This window comes from Ursus maritimus, unplaced genomic scaffold (assembly GCF_017311325.1).
Source record: "Ursus maritimus isolate PB19 unplaced genomic scaffold, ASM1731132v1 scaffold_5, whole genome shotgun sequence".
NCBI classification, from domain to species: domain Eukaryota; kingdom Metazoa; phylum Chordata; class Mammalia; order Carnivora; family Ursidae; genus Ursus; species Ursus maritimus.
In genome coordinates this window covers 138450-166165 of record NW_024426663.1, presented here as the reverse complement: position 1 = coordinate 166165, position 27716 = coordinate 138450, and the positions used below count along the sequence as shown (strand labels likewise).

General features: G+C 45.4%; 1 protein-coding gene across 1 annotated transcript in view; it reads right to left on the bottom strand.

The window, feature by feature from the left end:
* MCC (MCC regulator of WNT signaling pathway) overlaps positions 1-23693 on the bottom strand; it is a 246686-nt gene extending 222993 nt beyond the window's left edge. Inside the window, exon 1 of the mRNA XM_008704936.2 lies at positions 23389-23693. Within this exon, the coding sequence (XP_008703158.1) occupies positions 23389-23445 (57 nt within the window). The 5' untranslated portion in view covers positions 23446-23693. The remainder of the gene's footprint in view (positions 1-23388) is intronic.
* Positions 23694-27716: the final 4023 nt, after the last annotated feature.

Here is a 27716-nt window from a genome sequence, read left to right as displayed (position 1 = left end):
CTTTAGAATGGTGTGTTTTTTCACATTGACACTGAAACAAATTATTAAATGGTATTCACTTTCTAAATCTGATTAATATTATTCGGGGACTCCCACAAACTGTTTGCCATTTATTACACTTGCTAATTAGGAGTGGTAAGGTCTTTATCTTCCCCAACCCAAGTCACATGCCCAGGATGGAGCTCTGCTAAAAGCAGGACTCCTGGCTAATACTGTTAATAAGTTTAGCACTGCCAAAATGTCAATGGTTTGTTATTGGGTCAGAAAGGGCCTAATTTATCTAGTTCAGCTGCCCTTGGTAATTTGCGTGGAAATGTCAGAGCGGCAATCAGGAGACACGTGTGGCAGTAAAGATGATTACTAGCAGGGTAGTGAGAGTACCCAGCGACAGCCTGCTTGTGTTTCTCTTTCACCACTGCAACACTGAGTCCAGAGATAGGGCCCCAAAGGACAAGGAGCTCAGTGCCAAAGCCTAACTACTTATTTTGTCTTAAGTGCAATTACATTTTCGAAATATTTACACATACAGGGTATGAGAAGCTTAACTACAGAAGCAAGAGAGCATAAGAGGATGTTTCAAGGCGAGAGATGGGAGCAGCAGGGCAGTTTGACAAAATCTGCTTCTTTCTGTTCAAGACGAGATTTAGGGTGCTAAATAAGAAAAGGCACCTCAAGGAGCTCGACCTAGATTGCTTTCATCACTTCTGCATAGGAAAGAAAAAAAAATCTGTTTATGACTTAATCAGAATAGAATAAAAACGGATTCCTTCAGCCATTTCAATGTATCCCTTCCCAAATTAGCAAAGTGGTTCACAAAGGTAATCATTCTAAGAGTCAGTAACAGATAATAGGGCTCTTCACCTTTAGGTCATGGGTGTCTGGATGTCCCAGCCCACGAGGCGTTCACTTAAGATAAGTGCAACAGAATGAGGGGGGAGGGGGGCCCCGTGCATAAGTGTTGATTTGAGGGGCCAGGCTCAGTCTTTCACTGATAGAAGTCCAAGATCTACCATGGTGACACATCAAATTCATTCCGAGTGTCATGAAAAAGGAGAATCGTACAAAACAAAGGATAAAGAAAAACAAGCACTCCAGTCCCCAGGGACTGACCTCTTACAGAATAAAAATTTCAGGCTCCCAAAATGTTCACGTCATCCTCCCCTCCCCCATCTCTCTGATTCACTTTATGAATCCCTATAATGGGATATAGAAATGCCTCATGTTTTCTGATACAGGCCTAGTTTAACCCTTTGGCTTACTAGATGAAGCAGAGAAAATGGGGACAAGGCCTCCACTCAAGAAGCGGAAAGAGGGAAAATCCAATATCAAACCGCATGTGACCGGGGCTCCCCACTAACTCCCACGCGTGTGGTCTTCCATGCAGCCCGGGAGGTCTTTGCTCTTTCAATTAAAGGGCTACCAACATAGGTGCTAAGAAAAGCCTTGGACACAAAGACAACTCTTTCACTTTACCTCTTAAATTTCCCTGCAAAAACTAAACAAATCTACAAGTAAAACGTTGGCATAGATGGGCTTAAAATTTTAATCCCTCCTTGAAGAAAATTAAGTTTGCTGAGACAAGGACAAAAATATTTGCTTCATTAAATTTTCGATCAAGTAGTCTAGCTTAGCTAAGCAATTTAATCAAGTCAGTGATTGCAGCAGGACTATTTGGAATTGGACCCTTAAATGATCAAGCAAGTTTAAGAGAAGGAAATATTTTTATCTGAGAGGTCTTTGTTTACATTTCCAAGCACGGACTCAGAAGGATGTAATGCTACTGACTTGGCCACTGTGGATTCCTATAGCAAGAAATATTTTGCTTTTCCTTGACTCGGTTTCCCCATCACTAACAATGGCATAGTTGTTATCTCTTCTTACCAGCCACCCAGAACGCTGGACTCACAAAATACTAGATAAGTGCCAAGCATTGTGTACGCAATGATGTCTCCAGGCTCCAATGTTAAAGGGAAGGCAGACGTTACCCACAGGCGGGACGCCTAGCTTATAAAGAAAACAGAACAGAAAGAGAAAAAGGGTTCTTAGGACACAGTTGGTTACCTTAACAGAAATTCAAGCAAGTAAGAATCTTTGCATCATCAAAGAGAATTAATTGAATATACTCACTTTAACTCAGTGTTTTGCATTGAAAATTGGAGCTTGACTAGCTTTAGCTTATGTGTATTTTATCCTTTTCTTGATTTTTTTTCGGTTTCACCTAAGGAAACTAAGTATGGGTTCAGCTATCCAGGGCTTGTCACTTACTCTGCAACCTTGGGCAAGTTATTTCACCTTGGTCTCAAGTTTCTCATCTTCCCAGGCACATCGTAAGCACTCAAATGTGAGCCAACATTATCACCTCGAATCCTGGAAGCCTGGTGGTACCGCCATCTTTGTTCTGCTAGTAACTTTTAGAGAGCCTCCATCATCTGTATAAATACCATGGATTTTTTTTCCTTAAATCTAAGAATCTACAAGTATAATCAAGTTAATATGCCCTTGCTTAATTCCTCCCCTTTTCCCAGACAGTCACATAAAGAATAAAAGATGCAATCTGATTTCCTTCTTCAATTTAATATCAGGCTCTACCACACTGCTTTCATCATGACCAAGTATTAGAAAACTCTTCTAATGACAAAATAGCATTATTTCTTTCTCAGTAATTTCTAATTACCAGAATACACTTGTTCACTTTAGGGTATGGTCTCTTTTCCAACAGCTAGACTAGAAATAGGAATAAGCTTATTAGAATTCTAGCAACACAAGTAACAAAATATAATTAGCCTCTTGGAATTTATGAGCCCATACTCCCAACAAAACACAGTAATTATTCTTTAAAAATGAATACGATAATGCAGGGATTGCAAGGAAACACTTCAGTGAATGAATTAAGGGACATTACTCTCCTATCATATCTGACTAGGTTTCTTTTACTTTGTTGTCCTTTATTCATTTGAATTTTCAATCTCAAGCTAATAAAACCACTGACTACCGTGTGAGGAGGCAGCACAGAATCACAAAAATGTAATAATGTTGACAGGACGGCTGCTGATTCTTGGGGCTGCCAGCAACAGGGACTGTAGAAATGGGGTGAGCAATGAAGAAGTTACCATTACTATATCACCAACGTGAAAACGTTAATGAACTAAGGAGAAAGAACTATCAGTCCCATGATAATAGAGAATAAAAGAAACTACTGTATTTATCAGAATAGTTCCTGGGTGGCACAGCGGTTAAGCGTCTGCCTTCGGCTCAGGGCGTGATCCCGGCGTTATGGGATCGAGCCCCACATCAGGCTCTTCCGCTATGAGCCTGCTTCTTTCTCTCCCACTCCCCCTGCTTGTGTTCCCTGTCGAATAAATCAATCTTTAAAAAAAAAAAAAAAAAAAGAATAGTTCCTGAGAGGCTGACAATGACATTGGACAAACTTTTTGGAGTTTAAAGAAAAGCAGCATTTCCTCCAGAGCAGGAAAGTGACTCATTACCAAAGACTGAACTAATGCATCGTCCCTAGCAAACAGGAGGAATGCCATGACTGTGTGTCCTTTTCCCCTTCTGGCAAAGTTCCATTATTAGCTACGGCACAATCCATAAGGGGAGCAGAGATGCCCCACTTGCTCAGGGTTTTCTAAAAGCTGCCTTCATCACCCTGTGATGAGCAACGAGATCTGGGGCAGCTTATATAAAGCTGAGAGTCAGGATTCTGTCCTCTCTTCGGAGTCATGCCTTCCACATGTAGTCTCTCCCAATTGGGTCTTCTTTCCCATGTTGTGTTAGGGGTTACAGAAGGTCGGCAGAAGAACACAAAGTATCAGACATCTCAAGCCACTGAAGGGGCTTACAAACTTGTAGGGCAGGAAAACCAGCACGAGATGTAGGATGAGGCCATACATTTTAAAGCACTTCACATGCACGTGTCAAGATTAAATGCAATAGGATTTTTGGAAAAGCGATGAGAGTAGGCATGTGGTGGTGCCACGTTCGGGCAACTGGACCAGAGAAGGGCATTTTCATGATGAATTCGGATTAAGAAATGCAACTAACACTATGCAAATGGCCATAGTAATAAATATCAGGAATCTCCTCATCCATAATAAACCGGGTGATGAAAGAAACACAGTAATATCAAGGGCGGATAGGTTAATAAAACCTTCCTCCATGAAATATGCTCTGTTCCCAGTTTCCTTTCTTCATCCTCCCAATTCTGTCTATCTTGTTATGCCCCTAAATTCCACTACTTATGGGCTGCTCTCAGGTTTACTTGTACCACTGACATACAGAGGAAGACAGAGTTTTACTTTTCCACAGAGAAATGCCGGCTTCTCCAGCACACACAAGTTGCTGAACATTGTACACCCACCAGCCATATGAAGCAGGGTGGGAGACTTCGGGGAAGTCACGGATGAGTGACACGGAGGGACTTACTTCAGTCATGCTATCAGACAGCACCTACTTCCTAGGATGGCTGGGATGCTTATTCCAATGTGTAGTAGCAGTTACGGCCAAGCATAAATCAGATTCCAGGATTAGAAACTGGTCAGTTCCTTCCTCTGCCTTGCTACAAATGGCAATTCTTAACAAACCAGCTTCCTTCCAGGAAAGAGGGAAACCAATAGAGAAGCGTCTGTCGTAAGCCGGGATCATTTCATTTTGACTAAAGATACCTCGAGAGCTAATGAAATGGAAGCCAGACTAGCACTCTGAAAACACTCCCAGTCATTAAGTTTCTACTATAATCCTTTGATGGGCCTACTCCTGGGCTATTGGAATCACCAAGTATGAAGGCCTTCATCATCCAAGTTCCCACAATCAGCTCTATTTTCATACTTACCTCTGCATGAATGTTCTCTCTTATGCTTGAGAAAATGTTTGCATTCAGTGACATTTCTGGGCAGGAAACCAGGCTCTGACACCTCCTTGCACCCTGCCTATATTCCCAGGTTGGCTCTCTGCAGAGGAAAGCAAGGCCAATTGCAGTTTGTGGCCTTCCCTTCACTTCCTTCAAAGCAGCAAAGCCCTGAGACCATCCTATCAACCGAAGCCTCCAGACAGGTCATCCAGGGCAGGCCATACGGTATGAACTCCTTAAAAGAAAAACAATGACAATAAACCCCAAAAAAGCAAAACCTGAAGCTACAAAGCTACAAAGCAGGCTACAAAAATATTTACTCCGGGGAAAAAAGTTACCCTGATCCCAAGAGTTTGACAAACCCGGAGGTTAGATGTTGCTCTGGACGAGCATTTTGGTCATACCCGCTTTAAACAAAAATTGAATAAAGCTTTTAAATGTAGACTGGTACTTAGCAACACAGTTCAACTTGAGGGATTTCCAAGTAATAATTTTGTTATTTATAGGAAGTCACCATTAAGACAGAGAAACACTAGCAATTCATAATGGTAACACTCTTCGGCCAGAAAATAAATTTCAGCAGCCCCTATAATTAAAAAGGACTCCATGGGAACCCCAGGGATTAAGCATTCTACACACAGACTGACTTGCAGAAGACTTTGCAACAACAGGTTAGTATGAGATTGTGCAGAAACAGGTTAGTATCAACATACGCAGAAGAAGGAAGTAATACTTTCTTAGAAGTGTGCGTGAAATACGCTCTTTAAAAACACCATTCTTAAAATTGGCTTCATGTGGTGGTTAAAAAAAAAAAAAAGGCATGTTCACTCCCTAACCCCCCAAAACCCCCATCCCACACCCCCACGGATCGGAATGTCAAGGCCACCATGGCCGCAGTTATGCTGACCCCAGAGGGTAGTCGTGGGGAACGGTGCAGCAACCCAGGCTGGCTGCAGACCTGCAGCCCAGCCTTGCTGGCCTCTCTGCACTCCGTCCCTGGTGCCACCTGACACCGGGCAGGGCTCCGTCGCCATTGTAAAGGCATTCTTAAATAAGCAACAGGCAGAAAACGAAGTAAGCAGGCCGAGATAGAACAACAGATGGTCCCAATTTATTACAGCCCATGTGTGGGTTTTTTTTTAAATGAGCTTTTTAGTCTTGGGATTATTATTGTTTTTTCTTAACATCACACACCAACTCTGCACAATATACTACTCCGTTTCTTCATTTACACACATTTTCTCCCTCTCAGTCTCGCTCTTTCTCCCTCCGCCTGCCTTAAAGATAGAAGAAAACACAAAACTGTGTTGAGACATTACCTGTAGGAACAAAGAGTGAAAACCTAAGTATTTATTCAATAGTTAATAGTCCATCTCATATACCATAAAATATGTTAGAGTTATTAAAATTCGAGTTGTTTCAAAAGAAAATAAAAAGAATTTAGATTTTTAAAATTTAAAGAACTATTACTAAAAGAACATACCAAAATGTTATCGGACCGTATAAGACTTTTTGTTTACTCCTGTGTTTTCCAAGCTTAGTGTGTACATGCGTTACTTTTAGGATCATACCAACATGCCCCTTACTCAATCCTTACCCTGCCCTTTAAGGAATGATCAAAGGCAGAAACGCTCACGATGTGTGATAAGCTTATCAGATTTTTCTTTAAAAAAAGTAAAGAACCATAACTTAAAAAACACAACTTATCTCAATTACAATGCCAATTCTGAACCTTCAGCAATGTGTATATTATATACACAACATGCTAAAAGGCAGAGACCACAGTTCTTTGAGCTGCATTTGAATACACACAGTACCTGATTGCTTCACTCTGTGAGGGAGTGGCTGGAACAGAGCACACATCAGCTCCTGTGCACTGGGAGCAAACAGCCATGAAGGCCAAAGATTCCCAAATCCTGACCAATTTTTGAGCATTATCCCACAGCCTACTGCACATTTTCACTTTGAGGACCAAAATGCATCTCAAATTCAGCATGCCCAAATCGAGACTCATCATTCCCTACGAATTAGATTTTCCATGAAATCTCCAATCTCACCTATCAGCATACTCCTCTCAGAAACCTGGAACTCATCCGGAATACCCCTCCTTTCCTGCAACCCATCAACACACCAGCCCCAGATCCTACAGATCCCCATCTAGAGGCCATGACCACGTGATCCGAGAAGGCTGTAGGCACTGCGCACACAGCAGGGACTTCTGGAATCAGACCCCAGTTTAAATTTGGCCCAGCCGCCTACTAGATGTAGGACCTTGGGCAAGACCCTTCATCTGTCTGAGCTTCCATTCCCTCACTACGAAATGCCCCTAAAGCTAGGACCTTTATCCTATCACGGGGCTGTTGCAAGGTTTAAATTAAGGTCATTCACTCTAGAAGGGAATGTGGAAGGCTAGGCTCTATGCAGGTGCTTGTGGTCAGTGGTCAACAGCAGCCACTCTGGTAGGAAATCCCAAGTCCACAGGCCTGTGTAGAGTATGAAGTGCTCTAGGGCAGAAATGGCTGATGCCACCGGAGCACGGGGGACAGCAGAGCATCTGGACCACAGTGGGAGTATTGGGAAAGACTTCGAAGAGAACACACACTTAAACTAAGTCCTAGGAGAGGAAACACACAGAACGTAGATACGTAACGGCTGAGGATTTGGATAGTGTAGGAACAGCAGATGTGAAGTTCTGAGGCCAATGCAGTCAGGCCCCTTAAGATGCTAGAAGTTGAGTTGGCTGGAGGCTAGGATGTAAGGGTGAGAGGTCACCAGGGGCTGAGGGGTTGGATACCCTGAAATGAAGAGTTTTAAGCTAGGAAAGGACCTAAAAAAATGTATGCAAAGTGCTTCGCACTTTTGAGGGCTACTCCTCAACCCTGTATGAAACTCCCTTCATTTTTACCACCGTACAGTCTGGTTTATGCGGTCCACAAATTTACAACCTAACGTCTTTTTTCTTAAGCTGGCCTCTTCCTATTAATGTTATTATTTTTTTTTTATCTTTGGTTTTTGCGGGTTTTTTGGTGCATAAATAGGTGGTTTTATTAAAGCACAGGGACAGGAGCCCGTGGGCAGAAAGAGTTGCTGTTCGAGTATTTATAACAAACAAACGAACAATTGAGGGGAGCCTAGCTGGCTTAGTCAGTACAGCATGCAACTCTTGGTCTTGGGGTCATGAGTTTGAGCCCCATGTTAGGTGGAGAGATTACTAGAAAAAAATAAAATAAAATAAAAAGCAACTTAAATTTTTTCCTTCAATTTACTTGGTGAATTAAAGGTGAGAAAGGCCATCAGTCTTTACCTGGACCCTCTGACAGTCTGAAGAACAATGAAAAGGTCAATTTCTTATCATAAACCTTAGAACTTTCTATGTAACTGATCATATTAACTTCCCAATTCCAACTGCTGGGCTAAGACGTGTTTATAAGATACTGCCCCAGCCTCACCATTTCAAGGCATAATACATACATGCCAATCTTCCCATTCAACCCATGTCAGCACCAGTGGGTCAGGGCTCTGAGTCACCAGAGCACCAGCTGCTGACTGCTCTGATGAAGACTTCATTCTACCACTGAGGAACACACAATGCCACATCTTCAGTGAAATCTACCCAGTAACCCAGACCTCACTGGAATGCCTCATTAGCTCCGCAGAGGAACCTACGAATACGGATATTTTTTAAATTAGTGAAATGAATTGAAATCTTTATCCTTCCCACCAGATTAAGAATCATTCACCCAAGAAAAGCAATTAACATATTTCTGTCACTTGCAAATGAATACAGAAGGCTAATTGCAGGACTTCCCTACCTTTGTAAGAAAGGATGTCTTTTTGCATGTGGGACACAATTATATATGGAATTATCCTCCACATCCTCATCCTTAAACACCACATACTCATTTCTAATTTGGAAAAAAAACCTTGATAAGGTTAGAGGCATTAGGTTAAACATTCTTGTGAGTGCTACAATTTTACTTTAGGTTAATTGCAGTATCAATGGACAGCAGTAATTTCTAATGGGATGCTTTTGAACATAAGTTTTCTTGTACTGAAAGTGGCATATTTTAGGAATTTTAGATTTAGACTTTGATATGCATAAAGGGAAAAAATACTTGCCAGATGAAAAGGAAGTAATTGCTTCACTCGAAGTATTTCAACAAAATCTTAGTATTGTCCTCCTCCTCATTTATCATTTCTAATACAATAACATAATCTAATTCCAGCTCCTAGAGATACTGCTACCACCCCAGGCCTGGAGCCTATCTCCAGTCAGCCTCCACTCTGATCTCTCATCCTAAGAGAGAACACCGAGCCAGGCTCTGATACTCCCATGAGACACAGATGGAAGCACATCTCTCCAGCCCCAGTCGTACTGGGCGGGCCCGTGAAAGCAAGCCCAGGGCTGGCCTTCAGGACAAGACAGAAGGGAGGTATAGCCAGGATCCATCTGCAGGGACGGGGAACTGGGCGTGGATCGTGGGGCTTACACCCCTAGCTAGCTCGTATATAAGTAGTTGCCCTTTGTGCATTTTTTCTACCTCTTAGTTTTGGGTTTTGTTTTTTTTTAAAAAAACATTTTATTTATTTATTTGAGAGAGAGACTGAGAGAACAAGTGGGAGAAGGGGCAGAGGGAGAAGCAGGCTCCCCGTGGAGCAGGGAGACGACACAGGACTCCATCCCAGGACCCTGGGATCATGACCTGAGCTGAAGGCAGATGCTTAACCAACTGAGCCACCCAGGGACCCCTGCGTTTTTGTTTGTTTGTTTGTTTGTTTTTTTAAGTGCTTTCCATGATTATTAACTGTCATGTATCTTGTCAGCCATACTGACAGACTGTGCTCTGAGAAAAAAGCCTTTTTCTGGCCACGGGCCACCTTCCACCAGGTAAGCTTCTGAGACAGAAATACATAAATCAGCGTATGCTAGAGAGCTGGGGGAGGTCAGTGGCATGAGCAGTGCCCCCAGACGGCACCGGGTACTTAGCAAGCACTGACCGGAAGTTGAGAAAGGCCTCCTGAAGAAGGTGACACGTTGTAGCATTGAAGATGAGCTGCGGTCCCCACGGAAGGAAAAGTACTGCAGGAAGAGGACTAGTGTGCGATTCCGTTCCAAGAGCAGGACGTTTTGTACTACAGGAGACCTGTGCTCCTGCTTCCCCGTTGGATATGCACGCCGTCAGACGTACACGTGTCAGGCTGCTCACCCGGAGACGGAGTTTCAGCCCCGGGAGTGGGTAACACCCCGCAGGCGTCTGCAGAGGTGGAGTACGGGGCCTCCAAAACGTCACCACCACCAGGTGAGGCTTAGAGCCTCAGGCTCACTTAGGTCTAGACTCCTGTCCATCTCCTTCCTATTGCCCTCAGGTATACGCTCTTCAGCAAAGGACCAAACCTAACAACTTCAAAACATGAGAGAGATTTTTCTACCACTTCCTCTTTTCTGACCAGTAGACAAAACCTCAATCAAGACACTTAGAACAAAAACAAAAACCTTCATTCAAATGAAAAAGTCAGCCACAAGCACTACCAGAGTGGCCTTTCCTGCTTGGGGCAGGCTCCAGCTCTCTCAAACCCATCTACCGAGGCCCCTCTCTCACCTCGTGCAAATGGGCCTCCTCCCGAGCCGTTGCTAACCCAAGCAAAGCTCTCACGGGCACTGCTGCTATCTCCCCACAGTTAACAGATCAAAACTTGTAAGGGAATTCACAAAGTATGCATCACTGATAAAGCCTAATCTTCATGAAATAAGTAGTTACGCAATACAGGAGCACGGTCTGTTTCTCTGCAACACATCTTCATTCCGGGCATGGGAGGGAGTGGCCTGACTGCCTCCCCACTCCCACATTCCACCATCACCCCGTGTGGTTCTCCTAAGGGCAGTTCCCAGGCACACGAGGGACTGAAGACATGACAGCCCAGACAAAATTAAAACAAAATTAACAAAAGATAATAAACCAAAAGAGTAACATTTAAAAAGCAATTAGTGTTGCCAGCCATTTGTGAGCTCATTAACATTCTGGCTCCACTAATTCAAAAAAAGAAATGAGCCACCTTTCTTTTTTTCGAAGACTTGCCAATATTTGGAAGAACAGTTTCCCTCATAGTGAGTTTTTGGCATTAAGGTCCAGAGAAGAAAACAGGAGGCTGTACGACTCTCCGGATTCCTGGATATTTTCTTCATGACTTATTTATCTACACTCAAGAACTTCTTTTACGTTATTTCAGTGCTTACAAGCGCAGCTCCTGATGTTGTTTATAAAGGGCTCCTGTTCTGCTTGGCACTGTCCCTGCAGCAAGGAGCTTTATATAGCAGAACAATAACACGGTAGTTGGGTTATTATGGCAGCAGCAAGAGCTGAAGAATAGTATTTACCAGACACTTCGATAAGCGCACTACAGGGATTATTTCACTGGCCTTCACGACGTTCATCGAAGGTGGATGACACTCTTATAATATCACCATTCTATAACAGGGAATGTGCAGCCCAGAAAAGCAACGGCCCCCAGACCACCTAGCTAGGAAGTGGCAGAGCTAGGATTTCGGAGCGCACACCTTTACCACACTATAGTTTTACACGCCAGGCTGAGGTGATTGATCAAGTAACCTGACCCAGTAAAGAAGTTAGTAAAAAGGGGGCCAAGAAACCAGAGCCTTTCCTGGTCATTGGACATATTTCCCCAACCCCTGATGTCTTCATTGCTGGCTGGGGACACTTTAATGTAAGAGAGTAAGAGAGATGCCCCCTCTTTCACACTTCGGGAATTAAAGGGTCTGAAGGCAGCTTTCTCAGCATCACACATTTTCTTTGGCAGTAATCGCATGTGTCCAGACGGCATTTTCATAAGCAACTCAGAAGCCCCAAATGAAAAACCAGTCTTGGAAGTCACTATCAGTCATAGCAGAAGGCATACCGCTTTCTGCCCCCCAATACATCAAGGCATCCTGAAATGAAGGGATCCCACATTTAAGTTTAAATCTACCCTCTAAGCTGGAAGTAAAAATTCCTCCTGTCTTGGGGTCCAACTCACCTATTTTCCCCCTACCCACTATTAATACTCTCTTAATCATCAGTCCAGGCACAGCAGCCCCTGGACTGGCTCACTCCCCAGCACCAGCACTCCTGTACGGCGCTTACTCTCATCCAAACACTTAATCAAAAGGGCTCCCAATCAAGCATGAAAATAAATTAGATTTTGGTTTAACCAGGATTAGATTCACAGCACCAAGAAATAAAGTAACAGTTATCTAATCTAACAGGCCAGCCTCAGACTTCTTGGCTACTCTCCACAGCCCCCTCTTGCTAAAACCCTCTCCTAAAACTCCTCTTTCAATACTGTGAAATCACAGCATGTCATGGAGCAAAGTAACTCTTCAAACGCCATGAACACAAAACTCGTAGTTCTGGTGCAGGCCTAACATCGCCGGCGAGCGCCTTGCTTGTCCATAGGAAAAGCTGCTGCTCGTCAGCCCGTGAAGTGTGAGCTGGCCCCACAACGTGCCCGGAAGTCACTTCTTCCTGGTCACCGTGGAGGAAGGAGCCTCCTGGCCTGGGCAAAGCCTGTTGTTTTCTGTGGGGAAGCGTTTTATTCTTCTGCCTCATTTTACACTGTTATTCCATCTGGAAAAACCAAGAAGTGCCTGCAAAGCCCCAACCACAAAGAAAATGAGACCCGAACAAAGGATAAAGGGGATAAGGAATGGAGATCCCAACTAGAGGAAGAACTCCTGCAGCGCAACAACACAAAATCCCAAACAGCTCATTAAAAAATGGGCAAGGACTCCAACAGGCATGTCTCCAGAGACCCCTATGGCCAATAAGCACAGAAGACCCTCGACACTTGGGAATCATTCGGAAAATGCAAATAGAACCCAGGATGAGATACCACCTCACACCCACGAGGATGGCTAGGACGTGAAAAGCAAAGCAACACTGAAAAGAACAAGTGTTGGCAAGGATGTGGCGGAACTGGAACCTTTGTGCGCTGCTGGTGGGGTGATGTAAAGTTTAACAGCCACTATGGAAAATGTGAAGGCAAGTCCTCAAAAATTTAAACACAGAATACTATATGGTCTAGCAATTCCACTTCTGGGTGTATACCTAAAAAAAGTGAAAGCAGGGGCTCAGATGATTGCACACCCATGTTCGTTGCAGCATTATTCCCAACAGCCGAAAGTTAGAGGCGACCCAAGTGTGCACTGATGGGTGAATAAGCAAAACAGGATTTATACGTACAGTGGAAAAATCAGCCTCACAAAGGAAGAAAACTCTGACACATGCTACAGTGTTGATGAACCTTGAAGACATCATGTCTAGGGAAATAACCCAGTCACAAAAGTATTTTATGATGACACTTACGTGAGGTATCTAGATTAGTCAGATTCACAGAGAGATAGAGTCAAAGAGTGGTTGCCAGGAGGGGGGTGGAGTAGAAATGGGGAGTTAGTGTTTGCTGGGTACGGAGTTTCCGCTGGGGAGAGGAGATGGTGCTGGAGACGTGACAAGGGAGGCACCCCAAGGTGAATGTGCTAATGCCACAGCTCTGCATACTTACAAGGGGTTAAAACGGCGAGCAGAAGTTAGGGTTAGCTTACCGCAGTTTTTAAAAAGGACAGTAAGGTTGACCAAGTCATACAACCATCAACACAGAGCAGCTGGCAAACCAGCCAAAGAGTACACCCATCTCTCATTATTTTGTCAAAACAGAACACAACTGCTCCTTTGGATTTTTAAGACTTGTTAAGCCCCAACTAACTCAGCCAGTAAGAACCCACTGAGAGCAGACTACTACAATATACCCAAAAGATCAGAGCAAAATATAAATTCTTCTAATTATTTTAATAGTGCAATTAGTAATGTCATATATAGACAAGACTTACTAAAGAATTATGCTTCTTTTTAAGATAATTATAAAATATTACAAGATGCATACTTTTAAAAAACATTTTTATTTATTTTGAGAGCAAGCGAGAGCACATGCAGGGGAGAGTGGGGGTAGAGGGAGAGAATCTTTTTTTTTTTTTTTTTTAAAGATTTTATTTATTTGACAGAGAGAGACAGCCAGCGAGAGAAGGAACACAAGCAGGGGGAGTGGGAGAGGAAGAAGCAGGCTCCTAGCGGGGAACCCTGATGTGCGGCTCGATCCCAGAACGCCGGGATCACGCCCTGAGCCGAAGGCAGACGCTTCACGACTGCGCCACCCAGGAACCCTGAGGGAGAGAACCTTAAGCAGGTTCCACCCTCAGCACAGAGCCCGCCACAGGGCTCAATCTCAGGACCCTGAGATCACGACCGGAGCTGAAAGCAAGAGTCAGATGCTTAATAGACTGAGCCACCCAGGCACCCCAAGGGCCATACTTTAAATCAAATCCTGTGACATAGAAACAGAGGATGCTGAGGCAGAAGAGGAAAAATTATCCCTGGAGTTAAGGTTAAAAGAAGAAGAAGAAGAAGAAGAAAGTCTGTTCTATACTTCCCCCTCTGCCCCTAGCCAGTCTTATTCAGGCCTCAGTTTCCTCATCAGTTATGCAAATGGTTTGGATAAGAGAAAACTCATATCGAAGAATGGCTTAATGGTACCACCCAATGGAAGCATCTTCTTTGTCCAATTCCACACTTAACCAGACAACTTTCTGGTTATAACCTGACTACTAAATAACTTTTCAATAGGAAAACAAGTGTCAGCATTCCAGGCTCCTTAGAGCTACATTTGTTATAAATCCATAAACTGATACTAAGTTTTCTAACAATAAAGTCGATGATTCTAAATAGTTGAAGGAAATTGGTCCAAGTGACAGTAGAAAGAGGAGCCCAGTTTTCCTAACTCAGAACCCACCTGTAGTCATCTACATCAGCGTCCATCAACACTGAACCACCCATCAAAGGAAGGCAGTTCTCGAATCATTCATGGCCAAGGTCTGTGCCTCTCAATTCTTTAAACAATTTTTTTTTAAAGATTTTATTTGAGAGAGAGCACATGCGCATCTGTGCACTCGCGCATGAGTGGGGGAAGGGGCAGAGGGAGAGGAGAGAGAGAATCCGAAGCAGGCTCAGAGCTTAATTTCACAACCCTGAGATCATGCCCTGAGCCAAAAATCAAGAGATGGAGGCTTGACTGAGCCACCCAGGTGCCCCAAAATTTAATTATTTAAAATTTATTATATAGGGTCGCCTGGGTGGCAGTTGGTTAAGTGTCAGTCTTCAGCTCAGGTCACAATTTCAGGGTCCTGGGATCGAGCCCCACAACAGGATCCCTGCCCAGCGGGGAGTCTACTTCTCCCTCTCCCTCTGCCTCTCCCCCCACCCCCTCCCCTGCTCCTGCTCTCTCACTATCTCAAATAAATAAAATCTTTTTAAAAAATGTGTGTGTATATGTATGTATGTTTCTATATCTATGTAAAAAAATCAGTTTAGGAATATCAAAACACTCCAGAGAAATCCAGATTCTTTTCCATAGCCTAGAAGATATAGGTAATCTAGCCAGAACTATTTGTCTCAAACATCACCTCCTTCCACCCTCCATTTGCTTGCTTCACTCCCAGTCACACCACCTCCTTGCTTAAGCACACCATGCATATCTGACCTCTGCCTGAAATGATCATCTCCCATCTTTGCATGGCTCTATCCCGCATTTCATTCCAGTCTCAATCCAAAGACCCCCCTAGACAGGTCTTCCCTGGTCACCCAAATAGCATCCTCTCTCCTTCATTCCCTGTGTATTTTCTCTTTTCAGCACGTATCACCACTTGGACATACATCTGTCATGTGTATGGTCTGCCTCCCTCTAGAATGAGGGGTCCATCAGAACAAGGACTCTCATCGGTTTTGTTTCTGTATCCCCACACCTAAGAACAGCACCTAGCATGTGGAAGGCACATAGTACTTGTTGAATGAATAAACAAATGGGAAATAGAGAGTAAGTTATGGTAATAATGACCAAGCTAAACTCCCTCAAATGTGCCCTTCAACCAAAATAACAGAAGTGGTCAATCCAACACATCTGTCAGGCTATAATGTCGAGTGCAGTACGGTCCAAACAACTACCTGTTTTGTTGATGCCCTACCATGTCACATATGGTCTAGGTGCTAGCGATACGGATGGGTTTCCTCTGTCCCTGCCTGCAAAGAGCTCATGGTCTCCCATGGAGGCTGTGGATGATTATATTAAGTGTTCTGAACACAGGTAAGGGAAGGAACCAACGTGGGAGGCTGGGAGGGGCCCAGACAAAGAGTCGTTGCAAGGTGCAACGTATCCTGTGGACAAGTCCGCACAGCCCACAGGAAACAGGGACAAGGGATTGCTCCCACTCTCACCATGCGACCAACCAGAGGACTCCCCTGCTTTCCTAATTGCCAGGCAATCTCCTTCCATGTTGGCATTCTTCCCTTGACAACTGCTTCAGTGTTTTTTGTTTGTTTTTAACAAATCCAGCTGGAATCATTAACTGGCAGCACACGCGCGCACACACACACACAAGGTTTCGTGAAACTTTCTGTTCTCAGGTAATCAAATACTACAGCCTTTGGCTTAAGATGCATTTCCATCTCTGGCCCCATATGTTCCATAATGACAAGGGATCTGCCTCAAAATATCCCACCTGCCAAAGCATCAAGTAGTTTTTAGCACACAATCTTCCCAGCCCGACAGGTTTTTATTATTTACAAAGTTAACAAACCCTAACCTAGAGCTTCTTATATGGCAAATAGAATTAACAGCTGCTAATGCAGGATTTTTGTTTTTCCTAGACTTGACTTGGTTTAACTTCTTTGCTGAGTTTAAGAAATATCTTAAAAGATTTGCATTTATAAAGCGCTTTACAACCGCAGTCACTCCTTATGGTAATGCAAACCTCTCAAAAGGTGTCCTCTTTCCCCCATAAACTAATTTTGGCTATTTCTGTTCAGCAAGAAAAAGGGGACATTTGCTAGAAAGAGAATATCTCCATAGTCCCAGTAAATATTTACTCTACAAATTGAACTTCTGTTTATCTGTGCAATCCAGGTTATTCTCTCCTTGTTTCTTTCAAGAAAGAAAGATACCAATGCTAGGAATTTGGGCGTAGTGGGGGGCAGGGAGGTGAGAAAATAATTGCATATAAATTTGTCTCTGCCCTGAGATTCCCTCTCGCTGATGTAAAAATGCACATCCTAACTATTATCAGCTTTGAGAGGGTTTGTTTGTTTGTTTGTTTGGCTTTTCCGATTCTGCAATCCCACCAATACAAAACTCTTTCCCAGAATCGAGAGATTTAAAATGCAATCTTAGTTTTCTGAAATTTGGTTCCTTGGATCAAAACCTAAATCTGAACTCTTTGTTCATCAACATCTTCTTAATTTTGCCATAAATGCAGCTTTTACCTTCCAGTTCCCGTCTCATTTTGGAGGAAGTGTTCCCCAGGGCTTGCATTGGGTACAAGAGCTTCAGGCAACGGTGAAAGCAGCACCCTTGAGTTCCCTTCCTGAGTCTTGCCATCACATTCCCTACCCTAGATGGGTGCCCCCACTCCCTCAAAGCTCTGGCACCTCAAATCTGGTAGCCACAGTCCTGTAAGTACTTCCTTAAAATGAAGAAGTCTCAGAATTTGTTTTACAACTTCCCCATTAGACAAAGCATGTCCCCAGAATCAAGGTTCTCCCTCTGCTTTCACGTCTGTGGCCACCTCAGTCCCGATCATCTGCCTGGTCTGTGACTAACCTCTACCTCTCGTAATGTATTTCTCCTTTCTCTTGTTACTTTGACCACCACCTGGTTCCAGCTACACTTGATCTTCCCCTGGCCAGCTGGGTCAGATTCATGGCCTCATAGCCACGTTCAGCTCGTGCTTCCTTGGGACCTAACCACCAGCAGCTGCCTTGCCATGCAGCCCTGGCTGCCAGCTTCACTGGGTTCCCTGGCTTTCTTCACCAGCCTCAGCCCTCTGCAGCCCCGCAGTGCTGATTTAGCCCACCGCAATAGGGGCCAAGAGCCCCACCAGCAGGGGTGGGAGAATGCTGGTTCTTGTGAGGAAGTCTTATTCTCATTCTGGCACCTCACCTCAAACGTGGTAGAGCTAACCCACTCGGATGCCTCTGAGCACACAGGCAGCGGGACAGAGGTCACAGTGCAACCTATCTCCCCAGCGGTCAGCAAGGACAGAAGGGAGGGCTCTCCGGATGAGGGTCACCCTATTCCTTATTGACCCATCTGCTTTCAGGGCTCCGAAAACCCCATGCTTGGATTCCTCAGCCACTTGAAGGTGATGGTAGGGACCATATCCCTGTAATCGTATCCATTTCATTTTTATCAAAAACATTTATCTGGGCATTGCATAGAGATTATAATACAAATCAAGTTAAACAGGAGTCTTACATAGAATACTCCCTCCTAGGAACATGTGACCAAAAGCTGAGAGCTGTAAGAGAAACTGATGAAAGGAAGCCACGTACAAAAGGTGGGCCTGGGAGAAAGATTCCTTGGGCTCAAATCCTGACTCCACCACTAATAGTCTGTAGAACCTTGGTTAGTGTTTTCACCTCATTGTGCCTCAATCGCCACACCTGTGTTATGGGCATAACAAAATGTCTCTCATAGGGTTTTTGATGACACAGGTCAATAGCTGGGAAAACCACTGAATTAACAGCTAAGAGACAAAACAACAGAACTATTGCCAGGCACCGAGAATTAAGAGACCAGGGTTTTGTGGCCTCTGGAGATTAAAAATGGTTGTAAATTCTTTTTAGATCCCCCTTGGAGAGGTGGGATCTATTTCTTCACCACCTTCCATCTGGGCTAATAAGCATATAGCTGTTTCTAACCAACAGACCCATAGAAGGGACACTGTGCCAGTTTTAATCCTACATTTTAGAAGAACTGCCAGCTGCCCCCTCTTCCCTCTTGGAACCCAGCTGCCATGTTGAGAGGAAACCCAAGCAGGCAGAGACAGGCCCAGGCGGAAGAGAAGAGCTGATCTCCCAGTCCACGGCCAGCACCACTTTGCCAGCCATGTGATGAAGCCATTAGAAGTGGATCTTCCAACTCCAGTCATAGACACAAGTCCCCCCCCCCCCACTGAGCTCTGCCCCAAATTGCAAAATCATGCACAAATAAAATTTCTTTAAGCCTCTCAATTTGGGGGCAGTCTGTTACACAGCCACAAACAGTCCAAAAAAAACAAAAACAAAAAAATGCTTCAGACAAAGAACTTAAAACAGTTCCTCAAATACCTGTATGTGAAAAGGGAGAGGGAGAGAAGAGGCAAGGTGTTCATTCATTCAAACATTTGGAGAACACCTACTATGTGCCAGACTCTGTGACATGTCTTCACACTGCCCTTCTGGTGCTGATGGTCTAGGCTGAGAGACATTAAACAACTCATTAGCATGAAGCTGATTCTATAACACAAAGGAGTATAAGGAAGTATAAAGGGGTGTGGGAACACTAGGTGATCTCCCAGGCCCTTCCAATTCTGGTATTTTGTACCTCGACGAGGAAGCCTAAATACACCTGTGAGACCGCCACATAGGATCACCCATGCAGAGAACCTTCTCTCATACAAATCTACGTAGCGTATCATTGAAGATGTGGGGCTTCCGTAGCTACCCCACAAGTTACTGGTGAAAGCACTCAGAATTGCCTCTATAGCCTACGTTCGGAGGTGGAATCCTCTCAGGAAGGCGGCTTTGAATAAAGAGATAAGGAAAGAGTAAGGGAAGTAGGATTTCCAGGGGCAACTAAGGTTTCTGAGTAAATTAGTGACAGAATTTTACTTGTTCTTTGTTTAATGTTTAAAAACAAAAAATAGAAGTTGATTGCTTCAAATTACTCTGAATGTTTTTTAATCCCCAGTGGTTTTAATGATCAACAGGAAAGAACTCTTAAAAGATAAATTTTTATTTTGCTGCATAGTTAGCTGTCCACCAGACAGGCAGATCCAGTAGACTGCTCTTCTGTAAAGATTAGTGAATTCAATCATACCTTGATAAAGCTGTGCCCTAAGAGATCTTTCTCCCAAAATCTGAATGATTCTAAGAACTAAGAGATGTGATTGTGATAGTGAAGCAAAGTTAATACTACATGCTAGTCGCACAGGTTTTACCAAGACAAACAGAATGAAGTGCTAACCACAAACCCATGGCAACGAGGAAGAAGAATTAAGAGCCTTCCCTTGACAAGGTTCGGGAGAATTTAATGTAGTGCTGCTGAAAGTGTACTTGATTTTTTTTTTTATTAGAAGATTTTGAGAGCGAGTGAGAGAGAGCACAAGCTGGGGTGGGGTGAGGGAGAAGCAGACTCCCCACGGGAGCTCAACAGGCTCAATTCCAGGACCCTGGGACCACGGCCTGAGCAGAAGGCAGATGCTTAACTGACTAAGCCACCCAGGCACCCTGTACTTGATTTTCTAAAGACTTTTGATTTCGCTGGTGTTGGAGTCCTTCCTTAACCTCACATTAGAAAAAGAAAAACATCCTTTGATTCTCTGATAGGGACAGCTAATAGCCAAGAAAAAAAAAACTAGCCAATTCTTGTTTCTCAGATTTTCCTTTTGCATTACTGTGGTTAATGCTAAGGATTAGTTTGCTCTGGTTAAAGTGTTCAGACTTGATAGAAGCCATTTGTGGTCATGGATCAACAGAAAGGTTTTGAATGCCCATAGGTAGAAGCAATTTCACCATCTCCTATAATCATCTCACAGGATCTTAAACAGCTATTGTTGCAACCAAAGACACAGAAGGGACACACTCACGAATTTCCTGTTTTTCTAAAAGTTCTCACACATGTAAAACACCTCACGCCCAACACCCAGCTCTAGATCCCCTAATCATGCATCCCTCACACCCAAATCTCCCCGCCCCATGCAAGCATTCCTGGAGCATCGGAAGCAGAGGTCAGCACCTCAGCAGGTGACCAAGGCTGGCTGCTCTCACCAGCCGGACCAGCAGATTACAACCAGAAACCGGTGTTGAGGCTGTTATGGAGTCAGTGCCAACATTACTGCCAAACAGTCAATGATTCCTGTGGCTGGAGGGCCCCTCTAGAAGGTGTCAGCTCACAAGTCCACAACAAGGAGAGGCACCTCTTGTTTCTGACACCCAGGATGAGGCTGGGCCCTTTCCTGCCCCTGAAACGCCTGGTGAACAACAGGCTGAATCTGACCCCACGGTGACCTCCAGTGTTGAGGCTCCTGGGCAGTAAGAGATATGGTACTAAAGGGGCCCCCTGGGGGTTTTACGAGCGCTGCTTCCAGGTGAGGAGGAACCAACCATCAAAAGAGAATGGCAACTTTGTCCCCAAAACATTAGAGCAAAACCAGTGTTTAGAAGAAAAATTACTGTGACAAGAAACTCTCTTGTACACCAAAGACCAGTTGCGAGAAGTACAAATGAATTGTATTCAGATCCGGGGATATTACAGAAAAGGTCGACCCTATGACTCTTGACCACGATCCACTGACCTGAGATTTAGGGTCCACAAGTAGGAACCACACACACCCTGTTGCCGTACAAATTCTTACACATATCCTCATTGAAAATATGTCCAAGAACTAAAAATAACTACCCTACAGTCTACTGCAATTACCCGACCTGCAGGGAACCTGGGAGTGGGGGCGGGGACAGAGGGCCAACTAAATCACCGAACCTAGAAAGAAGGCCAGAAAGAAGAACTGATGAGCAGTCACTGAGAACAAGGAAAGAAAATTTGGTAAAGGGTACGACTGGCCAGAAAATTACTTCCTCGGGGACAAGACTATACCCTATAATGCTCAAATATTATCACTCCAACTAATGCAGGCCCCCAGAGCACCCTCCACGCTCTCCTTCAGCCACAGTTTCTAAGGAGCACACGAGGAGTGGGTACAACCAGGCAAAGAACCTCCCACCGGAGTTTCATTGATACTCTGAGTTCATCTAATGCACCCACTGATTGCACCAATACCACGCAAGTCAGGCCAGACCTCCTCTTCCCTAGTCACCATTCTGGCCACCTTCAGCCCAAACCTGGAGTTCATTTTTAAAACAAAGGCAACCGAAACAGCACACTCTAGGTGGTGGGGAGTTAAAGCTGCCACATGGAAGTAAACAACATAAAGGACTGGGGGGGGAGGGGGGACCTCTCTGCAAGGTAAACACCTTTAAGTGTTTGATTTTTAAGTGACCTTACAAGTCACAGGCTTCTCAAATAGTGTGAGCCATGGAGCAGGGTCCTAGGTCCTATTTTTAGATGTGGAACATCTCCCTGGCTTGTAAAATTGGCAAAAAAAAAAAAAAAAAAAATCACTTAGGTCTTCCTGCCTCTCCCCCTAACCTCCTGTTTTCAAATTACGCCCTCTCCCCACCTTCTACCTGACAGGGGAAGCCACCAGGATTAGGAAATGCCTGTACCTCATTCACCAACACCTCACGATGCTTCTCCAAACCCAGAGCAGGGACAGGGCAGCAGCAAGACAGAGACCAGGCAGGGCCCACTGCATTCCCTGCTGGATACCAGCGGCAGACCTGCTCGGGTTTCCCTCTGTCTACACCCCCACCTCTTCCCATGTCCAGCCCTCTCCCCCCAGCTAGGGCTCCAGCCTTTCATTTTCCCTTCACGGTTGGTAATCTGACATCACCTCTATCTGCCTTCCGGCTGTTCTTACGCTCGTCTCCTTTTCTTCCCCTTCCCTCTCTTCAGCCATACTCAAGAAGCACAGACTATTTATTCTACTTTTGCCCCATAAATAGCTCAGTGATGGTGCCAGGAGGAAAACCCACAGCCACCAAGCCTCCTGCTGTAGACACGAGTCACACACACTCTCCCAGGTTTGTAGGTTTCCCATCGCCACTTTGCAGGCATTCAAAGCCGGGGGCGGCGGGGGGGGCATGTGCCCGAGGCTCCCCTAAAGTCAGCAAAAAAGGCGGCTTTGAGCAGCTTACCGCTCACATATTTGCACGCCGTTTGATGTAGCTTTAGTTTCAAGAGCTAGTCTCCAGCACTCTAGCGGGTCTGGTACAGGGAGAGCCAGGAATTGCAAATGCGCTTGCCTCAAAGACTCAGGAGTCCAGTCCGGGGCAGGAAACAAAGTTCTAAGCGGCTTTGATCCGCTTCCTCCCCACTTCCCTCCCCAGCGCGGGTCATTCACCTCCGCCAACAGACCACCGGGCCGAATTTGACCAAACGCATCGCACGTGGGAGACTCCATAACCCCGAGCTCCCCAGCCCCACCAAATGAGTTACCATCGGCTGCGGCTTAGCTTGGGATCCCCGACTGCTACGAAGAGGAGTGCAGCACACAAACCGGGGGACCGGGCTGGGAAGGGACGGGAGCCCGGGCTCGCGCAGCGCAGAACGCCCCGGCGCCCTGGTGAGAGCAAACGCTCGTCTCAGACCGAATATCAGGCCAGCTCAGGTCATTTCCCGAGTAGCACTACAAGTTAAAACAAGATCCAGAAGCATCTATTAATCTTTAATTGCGCCGCCTCCAGCCCGGAGCACGAGGAGCTGGGGGCGACCGGGAGGGCCGCGGGGGGCTGTCCAAAAGCAAATGCCTAAGAAGCCAGAGCTCCGACCTCAGCTGCGCTCACCTCGCTCAGCTCGGCCGACGAGTCGGTTCCAGGTTTCATGGCAACTCCAGAATTCATGACTGCACTTTTCAGAGCCGAGCTCCTCCTCCTCCGGGTGTCGGAGCTGCGGACTTGGGCTCACCAGGCTCGAGATCCACCGTTGGGTCCCTGCGGGCGCATCGCAGCCTAGCCAGCCATTTTCACCCACGGCAGCGGGGAAGCCCCGAGGAAGGACGCAGGCTCTCCTGGAAGGCGCAGGGCCCGCGCGCCTCTCGCCGACGAGCCTTTGCCGCAGGAGGCTCGGTGGCCGGGCGCGCTCGCAGCTGCTGCGGCCGAGCCGGCGCGGGGACCCGCCGCGCGCGCCCACCGCCCGGCCCCGGGGCGCTGCCCCCTCGGCGCCGCCTCGCCGCTCCTACGGGGCTTCGCCGCCCCCCATTACCCGGCCGGAGGGCGCCTCCCAGCACGATCCGGCGCCCCAGAGGCTCGGGCGGGCTCCCGAAGGCAGCAGGGCGGCGGGGCGAGGAGAGGGAGCGGAGCGGGGCTGCGCTCCACGCCGAAGTTTCCCTTCGGAACCGTCTGGAGTTGTAAGTGGTTCCTGATTGAACACAGCTGTCTCGCTGCGCGGTGCGCGGGGGAGGCGGGGCCAGAACGGGGGGGCCGAGCGGGGGGGACCGTGCCGGGAGCGCAGGCATCCTTCCAGTCCTCTGCGATGTAATTACAGGACGCAAGTCCAGAGGAGGAGAAGAAACAGGAAAAGCCACCTGAGTAACTGTGCAGAAAAAAATTTTAAAAATTCCTCCTAGAAGCCACTTTCTATGATTTAATAAGGTCAAGACCAACCTGAACACTGTACCTCAGGCAGCGCTCTGCACTTCCCACGGTACAGGAAGATTTTACAAGAGTGTGCGGCGGTCATTTTCCCTGAATGGTCTACAGTCAGCACCCAGGGTGTAAATTCACTGTCAAACTCCCTCTCTGTCGCTGGGGCAGATTACATTTTCTGCACGTAATAAAGATGAAGACGCCGATCGCTTGAAAGATATAAAATAGGCTTCAATTTCCCATCCTCCCCAACCCCAGACCGTTCTTTTAAGTGTTACATTTCCCATCCTCTTCAAACTCCATACCTTCCTTAAAAACTTCACTGCTCATCTGAGCAGAGCTGGGTTTGTATTTCTGGGTTTGGAGTACGAATCAGAAAAGATTCCACGGACTGTTACATCCAGTGGCCTCCTGGAATCAGAGTTCCCCTCAGTTTTGAGTTTCCCTAATGTAAAAGCATCCCTGTCTAGGGAGGTGGGAGGGGAGGGATTTTCTCCATAAAGCTTAAAGTCCCACTGAACTTGAAATACACTGAAAAATGTTCTGATCCTTAAAACAGGTCTGCGGCACTGCTTACGAGGCCTCATCAGTCTCTTTCTACACAATGGGAACAAAATGTCTCCATCCCCAGTGACAGACTTGGCATTTCCTAGAGCCTTCTATGAAAAAGCCATTGTATTGTTAATTTCCAAGGTCTTTTTTTTTTTTTTTAATCAAATAGGATGTTTATTTTGCTCTTTAAGAAGGAGCAAAGAGCTTGACCATTTGCATTTATCTTGTTGCCCAGCTGCCTTCCTGGTGAGTTCATCCATTGCCTGATGGAGCCACTACTGGGATAAAGAAGTCTGCTGCTTTGGGGGAGCACTGGGTCCAAAGTTTTGGGGCACTACAGCACACTGGGAGAAACTCTGCTGCATGGGGAGGGGTTAGGAAGCCACATCTATTTTTCTTACTTACTCATTAAAACCTACAGAGAACTGGGGCGCCTGGCTGACTCAGTTGGTAAAGCATGCAACTCTTGATCTCGGGGTTGTAAGTTCGAGCCCCATGTTGGATGTAGAGATTTCTTAAAAATAAAATCTTTAGGTGAGCCTGGGTGGCTCAGTCAGTTGAGCGTCTGATTCTTGATTTCGGCTCAGATTGTGGTCTTGGGGTCCTGGGATGGAGCCCGGAGACAGGCAGGCTCCACGCTCAACAGGGAATCTGCTGGAGATTCTCTCTCTCCCTCTGCCCCCCACCTCCATGCTGTGCCCCCTCTCACCTATGTGCAGCATGCGCTCACGCTCTCTCTCACATAAATAAATAAATAAATAAATAAATAAATAAATAAATCTTTTTTTAAAATTGAAAAATTAAATCTTTAAAAATCATTTAAAAAAACCTATTGAGAACTGAGTGTGTGCTTTAAGATGCAGATGGTGGTGAATATAAAAATATAAAGGAGACTCAAGCACTAACCCTACCCATAAGGTGTTTTTAGTCTCATAAAACATAAAGAAAATGAGAGTTCTAGATAGAAAATGAAACTTAGAATGAAAGCAATACAAATAAAGATCTATTGCAATTCAGAGAAGGAAATAGGATTCTGGCTGGACTGAATTGGAGGAGAACTGTGAAGAAATCAGGACAGGCAGCATGTGAGTTGATCTGTAAAGAATGGCTGAGTCCAGCAAAGATGGGGAGTAAGATGAAGGTACCCCATACAGGGGGACCACTGCGAGGGAAAGTATAGATGGAGGATGGAATGTGCCCGGCTTGTGTTGGGAATGGCAGGTGTTCCATTTTGGAGTGGAACCTGGATTAGGTAAGAGAGTTGAAGCCAGATCATGGATGGTTCTGAGCTACAAGCCAAAGAAATGGGACTTCTGAGAGCCACTAAAGGACAGCACAGAAATAACAGGATCCGAGCTGTGCTTTGAGACACTCCGATGGATCTGTAGCACACTCATGAGTAACTCACATGAATTCAAGTAGACTAACGGTGAGTGTGATGCTGGTATTTAAAGAAACATATTTTTCATACTAGATGGCCCCTAAAACCACGCAGATGACTTCATCTGGTGTTCAACCAGAAGAAAGTGATCTGTTCCAAGACTGGAGGAAAAACTGGCAGTGCTGAACTTCGTAAGAAGTAGTATGACTGCAAATTTTACTTTATGGACAATATAAGGCATTTTCAAGAATAATGTTGACTATATAGAATTTTTTCTCAAACAGTGAATTTATTTTTTTTAAGATTTTTAATTTATTTATTTAAGAGAGAGAGCGCAAGTGGGGAGAAAGGTCAGAGGGAGAGGGAGCCCCACGCAGGGCTCAATCCCAGGACCCCGAGACCACGACCCAAGCCGAAGGCAGACACCTAACCAACTGAGTGACCCAGGTGCCCCAAACAGTGGCTTTAATACTTAACCACCTCAGAAGTTGCACTCCAGGACAGTCCGGCAACAGTGAAGGTAGTAAGTTGAAAGTGGGAACTGAACATGCCAATTGGACTATCCCAGTAATCCAGCAAAAGGCTACAAAGGCCTGAATTAAGGTGGGGCAGTGCAAATGGAGGGGAAGTGACAGATGTAAGAGATTCTACGGAAGAGAGTAGACAGAAACTGTGGTGGAAAGAGGAGAACGTAAATATGGCTTGTAGATATAGAATGTGGCTGAATGGGGTTTTAGGCAATGTCCTCAACAAAAATAGGGATTCCAAAAAAGGAAAAGGTTACAGAGGAAACTATGTTTGAGTTATCATAAGTTTGAGGTGACAACTGGGTATTCAAGGGGAGGCATTCAGCAGGAAGCCTGACACGGAGCCACAGAGATACATCAGGGTTGAGATGGAGATGAAGGCTTGGGGTGACCCTTATTAGAACAATAAATAAAACCATGAAATCAAGTAAGGTTGCTGAGGAAGAGAGGACAGAGAAAAGAGATCCGAGGACATTATCTTAAAGAAGGTCTTTTCATCCGGGGGAAAGAACGAAAGAGGAAATGGTGGGTAAGGCCAGTGAGAGAAACAGGAAAATAACCAGAGGAACTCTGAGTCTGGAGGTCGAAGGGAGATGTCAAGACAGAGGAGGCAGCATCTGTATTATAAGAGAGAGGGGGCAGAAAACTGAAAACTGATAAAGGAGCATTTCAAAGACATGAATGTCCCTCAAAGAGAAATGTCTACAAAGCTAAGAAGACAGAATGCAGATTACCACAGGGAATGACGAAGAACTGGGGGCAGTAACCATGCATGACTCTTGCCATAAATTTGATGGTGACAGGAAATCGGGAGATGGGAGAGTTTCTCAGAGCAGGTAAACAACATTGACTGGAGGGTAGGAGGGGCAGATTTGTAGTCTGCAGCTAAAGGAAACTCTGAAGATAGAGAGAGAGAGAGAGAGAGAGAGAGAGAGAGAGAGAGAAGGGGGATGGAGAAAGTTCCTGAAAAGAGAGAGAGGAAAAGGGCCAAGGACCCAAACCATGAGATTAGCTTTGGATAGGTTTGGAGAGGCAGAGGATTCTGATGTTTCTTCATCCCTCTTCAG